Here is a 9,867-nt window from a genome sequence, read left to right on the forward strand (position 1 = left end):
TGGTAGTGTTTTAGTGAAACCACCAGCTCTGCCTGCACTTCCAGCCTGGCCCTGATTCAGAAAAGGACTGATTGCTAACACTTAATGCCAGGGATTAGCAGCCTGATTTCTGTTTAAGGGCAGAAAAGAGGGGACATTTTCTGTGATTTTAGGTTACAGATCAAAAAATCAGGCCACCACACACATACATGCAATTCTTGTCTTACGCATGTATAGAATTAAACACAGGATAGAGATTATGTGGTCTTCTAATATGAGCATGGAATGAATGATCTAACCAAGTAGATTATATAAGGTAAGTAAAAACACAACTGCAGTGACATCCATCCACCCTACAAGAGCACATATGCCACTAAAAAAAGAATTTAAGGTTTGCTAGAGGTTGTTTAGAGGCTGGTGTGGACTACCGCATTCCCAAAGGAGAAAGAAAATTAAACTAGTTCATTGACGTTGTAATGATTATGTAGAGAGCAAGAGAGGGCTGGAAGGCAAGTTTTGCATATGCGCATATTTTCATTTTTCATTTAAATGATGACAGATTGATTAGAGAGTGTGAGAACATGCAGATCTGAAAACAACATCATCTCCAGTGGATTTGGAACTAAAAGTAGGACATACTTCCAAATTTTGCATCCCAGCAGGACAAGCTTTTACACTATAGTGCTCAAAATCGTTATAGTGACACAGTATCTTGAATACCGGTAAGTATTCTGCAACAGCACCCCCCTACCTCAACACTCCCCTTGAGGCTTACATTCCCTCACGCAATCGGTGATCGGTTAACAACCAGTGCTTAGTAGTGCCTACTCAGCGTGGCTCAAGGTGCCTTTCCAGAACCTTCAAACTAACTGTCCCTCAGTGGTGGAATGAACTTCCAACCTCAATCTAGACTGCAGAATCTGTCACTATTTTCAGAAAACAGCTAAACACCCACCTCTTCCATGAGCACTTAACTAACCCCTAAAATGCCAAGCCCACATTATTTAAAAAATTTTTTTAAATGAATACTCTTACACCTCTACTCTGCACACTTTGCTTCTCTAGAACTCAATTATAAATATTGCAGGGTAGCACTACTTGTATTGTTCTCCGCTTGATATATCGCTTTGCTTGCATTTCCTCATTTCTAAGTCACTTTGGATAAAAGCATCTGCTGAATGAATAAATGTAAATGTAAGTATTCACCCCTTGTATAAGTGTTACAGCCTAAAACTGGACTTAATTTATGTCATTGATCTACACAAAAACGTCCATAATATTAAATCACAAAGTGTAAAAGTGTGATGCATTAGTATTCTCCCCCATTGCTGTGAAATCCCTAAATTAGTCCCAGTCTAACTAGTGCCATCAGAAGTGACAAAATCAACCTGTGTGCAATTAAAGTGACATGTGGTCTCAATGTAAATAAACCTGTTCCTGGAAGGGTGCAGTTTGGTAGAGAACATACCTAAACAAAAAGCATCATAAGTACAAGAAGCTATCAAATCTGGTCTAACTTATAGAAAAATATCAATCATGGTTAAAAAAAAAATCCCAAACTTTGAACATTCTGCAGTGCATGACTAAATCCACTGTTATAGAACAACAACTGCCTAGAGGAGGTTGCTCAACTAAAGTTAAAGTAGTGCCCAGTAAGGCATTAGAGAGAGCATCAACCCAAAAGCTGATTAATCCCAATTAAGTCTATTTCAGTTCCAGGTTGAAACCAGGGGTGTTAGCTGGACTGTTAATCATGCACATTGAACCCAGATTCTTCTCAATCAATAAACCTGTGAAAATGTATTTCTAAATAAACTGTTTCCATACATTTTTTGAGGGATAATTACTTAAAAATGTGAAAATTGGACAAAAAGTTATCATAAAACCTGACTCGGGTGTTATAACTGCTTGCAGGACTACCAAAATGATAAAATATAAAACATGTTGGCTATCTAACACAAGACTAGGCTAATTTGGTGTCACTAGCCAGGGGAAAGCACAACAAAGCTATCGTTGTATTGGTTTCACTGCTACAGTGCCATGCAAAGTACGTTACCTGTCCTTATGCTCTGCTCATATCATGTTCATGGAACTCATATATAGACATTTACACACCTTGCTTTCTTGCTCAGTATGAGAGGATGTTTGTGTTTCAGTTTCAACCCTTTTACTGGTAAAAAAAAAAAAGATATCATATATCCATTTTCCCCTCACACTGACTGATTGTGTGAGGTAGCGTTAGTCAGAATGGAGACCTGTCAGCCAATAAGTCACACAAGTATTTCCACGTGTTTTCCTGTAAACCCTGTCGAATTGATCTCGCCTCAAATACAACACTCCTTTCACTGTAGATAGAAAATCACAACAGTGCCGATTTCTTTTACTGACATTCAGTTATGTAGTGATAAACTACTCCAAGTGGAGAATTATTTGGGGCTAAAGATATTATTTGGGGGGCGGGGGGGGGGGGGGGGGGGGGGGGCTACAGCCCTGAATGCCCAGACCAGGTTATGCCCCTGGATGTAACGTTACACAATGTGGAACATTTCAAGGAGGGTGAATATTTATGTAAGGCAATGTACATCAGTGATTGAACCTCTTAAACTGCAGACTACAAGTATGCAAACTCACATTCTTAATCTGCTCTCAGAAAATGTCTGTGCTTTGACTGGTCTCTATTGGACACCTGAGCTTGGTCTAGCAACTGTATTCAGGTAATAGTCTTGAAAATGCTTGTAGCCCATAGCAACCGCCTCTGAAGGCATGATAAATACAGCTGCCTCATGCTGTCAGTACACAATTTCTGGAGTTCTAAGAATATGATTCCCTGTGCAGAGTGTTAAATGAGCTAATAGGATATGGCAAGTAGATTTAAAAAAAAAATGTAGATGCTAAAAAAATTGTTTCCATGCCCACAGCTGTGTCTGACCCACATTTTGAAACTGTGCCAATGAAGACCAAATTTATTTGACCTTGTTGAATCTAAAACACTCCATCAGGCTAGTGGAAAGTTTTATTCTAGGTGATTCAATGCAATCAAACAGGATGACTGGCCTGTTAATCACTCTGCAAATGGCCAAAAGCCATTTTCCTTTCTTTTCTCACTCTCTTTTTGAATGTTCGAATTTAGAAGGTCCTACAAAGCACACTAAAACAAGCAAAGGCATTTAACATTCTTTTATTTGCAGAGTATGTTCCAAGTGCATTTTAGATGTTAAACTCTATATAATGCACTTTTTTTTTTAATGATGTCTAATATCATGTGAAGACCATAAAGCTGTTCATGGCCTTTAGAGTAAGAGTCACTCAAAAATAACTTCATCACCATGACTACAGTACTTTCTTTTTTTTTTTCTTTCTTTCTTCCATTTTTCAGCTTCAACAGAAATTTTACCTCTTGTATTTGTTGCCATGTCTGCCACCTTCTGAAAAGCATCCAGGAAAGCAGCCATTGCCAGTACCGTGGTCCTAAAGAGTGCATCGAGAAGTGAAGTGTTGATTAAATCTTTTATAACAGCAGCTCTGATAGTAGTGCCAGCTATAAGGCAAATCACAGTTTTATATTAATATGCACATTCTAATATATTATAGTTCTACAGTAACAGGTAATTCACAGGGACATTTATGCTCCATGTAAACTAAGTATAATAACAAACATAATACAAATAATTTACAAGGGAAAATATCTAACCATTGATATGATGTTTTCTGTAGGGAGACATTTATTTAACATATATGGAAGGAGTCTCCAATTTCAGTGCTTTATAACAGTCAGTAAGAATGTCCCTTTAAGTTTTCCACTACTGAAAAGTCTAACAAGCTGCATCTTTGTCTTAATAACTTCAAGAGAAGGCAGGGGAACAACTGTGCATAGCTTGTGCAATATAAGTGACAACAAGAATTAACTGCTCTCACAGATATTCCACAACATAAAATGTAACTATAAATGGGTAAAATGTATGACATATCATTCTTTAGTTTTAAAAAATTGTAATTGTTAGTTAACTATTGTGGAATAAAACACTTCGGGACAGGCTGTGTAGCATTAACGCCGCTTTACTGTACATCAGGCCACATGAAACCACTGCGTCGTTGATTGTTTTTCTATTTCGGCACACCCCGCTTTGTTTTATTCCTTCCGTTAAGTTTTTAAACAGTGTGGAAATTATATAGACTACAAAATGTAAACAATTCAGACATTATATAAACTAAAGATGAGATCAACAGATGTTTAGTGGTGTAGTTTTTCTTTTTTTTTTTAGGAAAACTATTACATGATATATAATACTAGATAATAAAAAATATCTGCATAATAACTTCTCCTCAAATTATCCACATTGAGATTTTATCACTGCTTTTTAAATACAAGTCATTGTATTAAGATAAGCATTCTGTCCACTAAGACATCATTCTGGAATCATGTATAGTGCTGTACATCATTCAGGACACATCTAACAATTTGGAAAAGATGTGAAACATAAAAAGATGCATATATACACTTTCCCCTTTTTTATTTGAGCTTTTATAGCAGCTATTATACGCCAAATCTCTAGAAAAGTTCAGGAAAAGTCTCTGATCACTGTGAAAACGTATCACCTGAGTTGCGAGTGTAGCTTTGTGGCCTTGGCACTGAAGTCCTCCCACACTGGGTATGAGTTCTAGTGAAAGAGCAGCAGTGTCATGTTAGAAAATCACCAATGACATCAAATGTATGAGCCCTATTTTTATTATCCAAACAGGTATGCAAACTTCACAGACACACCCCAGTCTTCACATCTAAATAAGAAACATCAAAAAACACTTCAGATGAGGAACAGATGTTTAGTCAAACATAAACAGACTTCCATTCACACACATTACACACTAATATCAGTTTAAAACAGTGAAGCCAGGAAAAATGTCCCTGAAGCCATCATCTACCAGAATCACAGTAAAATAATATTTGGGTATAAAGAGTCTTTCAGAGAGAACGCTTTGTCTGTGTACGGTTTCTTTTTCTTCAATTCACAGCCTGCAGGCAACATACAACAAATTCATGACTCCAATGAAAAACAGATTTGCCTTGTTCAGCAGATGCTCTTCAGACTAAAAGCAGGAAAACATTAAAACAGGCAGTTACCTATTAAAACCTTGTGAACACAACGTCCAGGCCTAAGAGCTTCATTTTTAAAACGGATACTAAAAGCATTCCCAAGAACAAATGTCTTCATTAAACATGAGTGTACTGAATGTGACTGTATTACCACAGGACTGAAAATTGTGTAACTGGTGTAGAGAAGTAAGAGTCTCTAATAGCCATGAACAATAAGGCACATCTTTCATATGATCTCTGACCTGGAGGCGACTGAAAGGAAACTATCTGAACACACCCAGTTCCTTGTTGAATTATATACAAACGTGACTTTCTTGTATTGTTCTGGTATTATCTCAGGATCCAGAACTAACTGGTTGTAGATAAATATTCAGACACATAGTTTGTTTAACAAGGTTACCAGGGAAATAAGATGAATAAATAGTAGATAATTACTTTTTTTTTTTTTTTTAAATAAATGACACACTTAGTCATCATTTCAGCTTTGTGCAAATGGCTCAGCATGGCTGAGCAAGTGACACACTTTATTCATATTTTCATTGGATTAGCATGTATTAGCAATTACCTTTGGGGGGGGGATTAGCAAAAAAAAAACCAACAACAACAAAAAACCCCACCAGCATCTCCTCTCAAGGTTTGCTAAAGCAATCCAGTGTGTTTGGTCCTGAGAAAGTCTTGAGGCATTAGTCTAGTACTGCATGTCATATTACTGCCATGCTGAACACATTTCCTGCTGCAGCTATCGCCATGTCCATTGTCACAGCCACAGGTGGCTAATTAGCTTTCCTGACGTGTGGAGCTAAAAGCCATGCAAAGACTGAAGCAGATCAAGAGGAGAGGATGTTGCAGTTTAAGAATTGTCCATAGTCCACAAGTCCAGGAAAACTGTTCAGTTTTTTAGGTGGAAATATATACACCAACATTCCTATTTTGTAGTTTATTTTGCTGAAGCATATGCCTAATAATGCTAACAAATCTGCCTAGTAACACATCTGAAGCATCTTTCATAAGATCACAAAAACAAGAAATACTAATCCCACACTACAGCATTCTGTTTTTAGGAAGCTGTTTAATGGTTATTTGGTATATGGATTTAATTATACCAAATAAAAATTTTGCATGTCATAATATCTCTGAATATTTTATTATATATCTTAATTTACATATTCTTATTTATCCTCCATGCTGAATCTCCAAATCATTTTATTAATGCACTTGTTCTAATATTATTTATTGTTTATATAGTAACACTAAAACAGGCTTGTAGGGTAGATGGTTTTATAGGGAACTAAACAAAAAAAACATTATTTAATAAAGAAAAACATATAATCATTGATGTGTTGAAAAGTTCTGTAAGGAGATTGTTTAATTAACATTTTTGATAGGAGACTCCAGTGTTAGTGCTATATATATATATATATATATATATATATATATATATATATATATATATATATATATATATATATATATATATATATATATATATATATACACTGACAAATGTAATAAAAGTATAAACTCTCAATTCAGTCCCATTATGAATCTGCAGGTGAAAATATAATGTCCCTGCAATAAACACAAACAGGATCGTATCATACCTATGACAGACCGTGAAGAAAACGGTGGCAACTCCGTCTCTCATTGGGCTTTCCTTACACCAAGGAGGAAAAGACATTCAATACTTTTGGTATCTCTAACACCACTCACTCCCCTCAATCTCTCTCAGGATGTTAATGTGCCACATGTCAGAAAAGCAGCACATTGCCAACTCTGAGCATCTGCCAGGACCAGGCCCTCGTATATTGTATGGTCATCAGTGCTGGCTTCAGGCCCGGGAAGTTCACTATATGATGGCATTCAAAGTGGCAATAACAGTGACTCCTCACAGCGCAAAAGCAGTGTGAGAGCATAGTCACCATGTATCAAATGCTACTCACAGCTACTGTATCCTGTTCCAACAAAGCAATGACTTGGCAGATTTCCCAAAATCTGCAACTACTGTTAAAGTATGAGATCCAAGCTCTGAAAGACCCAAGTGTTTCAAGACTTTTAAAGTGAACTCTCTGGAGGACAGCAATTCAAGACTTGAAGACTTAAAAACTGTTCAGGAAAATCAAGCATGTGGGAGGGATGACTAAATATAACACATCAAGTATGTAATATGAGAGTAGGAGGATATGCAGCTGTCTGCATTTTTGAGTGCAGTTATTATAAGCCCTCAATAACCTCAAGCTACACACCCTGGTAATATTTCTCTCATCACATTATTGTGCAGACTTTAAAAATAATATTGTTCACTTCTGGTTTATAGGAAAGAACAAAAAATATCTATCAATCTTATAAAGGAAATCACTACCCAGAGAAGTATTTTCCTCCTTCCTGGAAATGAATCAAATTTAATTGGGCCCTGTTCATCTTTAACCCCAAATCAAATAACTCCCTAAAGAGCAGGTTAAACTAGCTCTACTATAGTCTAACTAACCTCAGTCTCAGACACTCCACCCACAGAATACAGAGCTTTGATATTTTTTGTACACATTTCTGGCCACAAACTTCAGAATCTTGAATCCTGCTGTTTGATTGGCTCTCTTCAAATCCATGTATACTCACTTGTTTACCAGTTTCCAGTGGGAGAACAAACTTTTGACTATTGAGACATTAGTGAAAGATATAATAATGGAAAAAAAAGGTTAATAATCTATTTTTTTTAAAAGTTATTAAAGAATTGTGTGCAGCCATTAGGTGGTAAGGGAATGAGATAGCCTTTTGTGTGTGTGTGTGTGTGTGTGTGTGTGTGTGTGTGTGTGTGTGTGTGTGTTTGCTAACAGGCCACAGAAGAAGGTCTGCCACGTAAGTTAAATTGCCTCTTTCTGTCAAGGTATGCAATTTTTGGCTGTGTTTATTGACACAACGTGCCAGACTCTCTAGAGAAGCTAGAGGCCTAGTTTGTGAGGCTAATATATATATATATATATATATATATATATATATATATATATATATATATATATATTTAAAAAAAATTGCAGGCTTATGTGATGTACACATGATGTGTGACTATAAACAATTGCAAGCCCATATGTATTAGTGGACTCAAATGAATACAAGAAATATTTAATCAAATACTAGAAGATTTGCAAAACTAACTAAATGTAATATTACTGCTCTGATCATATTTTTTCTAAAAATCCATAAATGTAATCATTTATTTTTGCTCAGTAGCACCAGATCTACTGTATGAGGAGAATTTGTTTGGCTCTGCAATAACTAAAGCAAATGGTAGGTAGCATACTCAATTCTTAGCTCAAATGCATTTACATATATAAATATATTATTTTTACTTTGGTCAAATCATCAGTAAATAGAAATCACACAGAATGATGCATAAATGCTTCAAACCATCAGTAATTATATAGCACCCACATGGTATCACAACAGATTATAAGCATCTATGTACACTCAGGCGGTGGGTGGTGGTCAACAGGACACACTTTCGATCAATCATATGTTTTGGTTAAGGGGAAAAAAAACAAAACACATTTTTAAAGGGAATTATTAGTTAGATCAGTGTGCAGGGTTTGATTCTGGGTTCATAACAAAGCGCCTGGCTGCACACTGCGCCCGTGTTGTCATTAATCTCAGCATCAATGGTCCAGGCAGCTGGAGCCCAAACACAACAAAGGCAATAAAAAACACAACCAGCGTTTTCACACTGCGTTGTAATCTAACCTGAGCTGTTTTACCTTCATATCGTTGACGATCGCCTGGAATAATCCACCCAGGGCGCCGCACTCCTTCTCCACACTCTCCATGTTGTCAAAGCCGCGCACCACGCGCTGAATGACTGAGCAATAAAAACACACGAGACTCGACTCCAATAAACTGATCTCACGATTCAGGAATGGATTCGTCACATCCCGGGCATAATTTGGGTTCAAATGCGTTGAGAGATTTCGATGAAGAAGACCGAGAGTCGGTGCTGTGGTTCTGCGCTCCGGTTTGTCAGAGGATGATGGCCGGGGTCAAAAGATTTGCTTTCGCCTCCCAACCCCCCAGTCAAGTCCTTCCTCTTAGGCTTGACTCGCACTGACTCAGTGCTCTGTCATATTATTACACTTGCTGTTCAATCCAGTGCACAGTCAATAGGAGAGCCTTGACTGAACCGCACTCTCTCACTGGAAACCCAGTAATGACAAACAGCACTGGGAGATCAAGCACCTGAAATCCGAGACTGGGAATCTCAGAGTCGGTGGACTGGTGCTGGTTTTTGGAGGGACGGTGTTGCCATATTGGGATTAGTGGTTGTAGAGCAATAACAGTTTAAACTCCGCCCACTTCACTGCAAATATGATCAGATTACAACCAAGTAACGTCTAAATTATCAGTTAAAGTTGTGTCATGAAAACCATGGTCATTTTCCTGGTCATTCCTAAATTAACGGATTAAACCAGAAAGGGTTTAAAGGGAATCTGGCAACCATAGAGGGCGGGATTTCATGGTGGGCATATGGCACCTTGGTTTTGTATGGGGCCACGACAATTGAATTGAATTTCTCTGTTCATGAAGTATTCTCACTAGAAACTGCTTTTGTTCACGCCAGGGATGAGTTTAATGGCACAGCTGGCGGTGAATGTGCCGGTGGCAGTTGTGCGAGTTTTAGTTATTGTTCTTTTTTTCCCTTACCAAAGAAAACCATTTGAAAATGATCCTTTGTTTGAAAATAATGCCTGTTAAAATAACTTAACCAGCACACGTTATAGAGCATTCAACAGTTTCATCTGTGATTAAGATTT

General features: G+C 37.3%; 1 protein-coding gene across 5 annotated transcripts in view; it reads right to left on the minus strand.

Moving 5' to 3' along the window:
- mtss1la (MTSS I-BAR domain containing 2a) overlaps positions 1–9,352 on the minus strand; it is a 34,442-nt gene extending 25,090 nt beyond the window's left edge. For 3 of the 5 annotated variants that reach the window (XM_017466188.3, XM_017466187.3, XM_017466186.3), the window contains exons 1-3: positions 8,818–9,352; positions 4,576–4,637; positions 3,374–3,447 (exon numbers count right to left, since the gene is read on the minus strand). In XM_017466188.3, the coding sequence (XP_017321677.1) occupies positions 3,374–3,447; positions 4,576–4,637; positions 8,818–8,886 (205 nt within the window). In that variant the 5' untranslated portion in view covers positions 8,887–9,352. The remainder of the gene's footprint in view (positions 1–3,373; positions 3,448–4,575; positions 4,638–8,817) is intronic. The other 2 variants (XM_017466185.3, XM_047154877.2) reach the window with 2 other exon arrangements.
- Between the last annotated feature and the right edge of the window lie 515 nt (positions 9,353–9,867).

The sequence above is a fragment of the Ictalurus punctatus genome, chromosome 4 (genome assembly GCF_001660625.3).
Source record: "Ictalurus punctatus breed USDA103 chromosome 4, Coco_2.0, whole genome shotgun sequence".
Classification (NCBI taxonomy): Eukaryota; Metazoa; Chordata; class Actinopteri; order Siluriformes; family Ictaluridae; genus Ictalurus; species Ictalurus punctatus.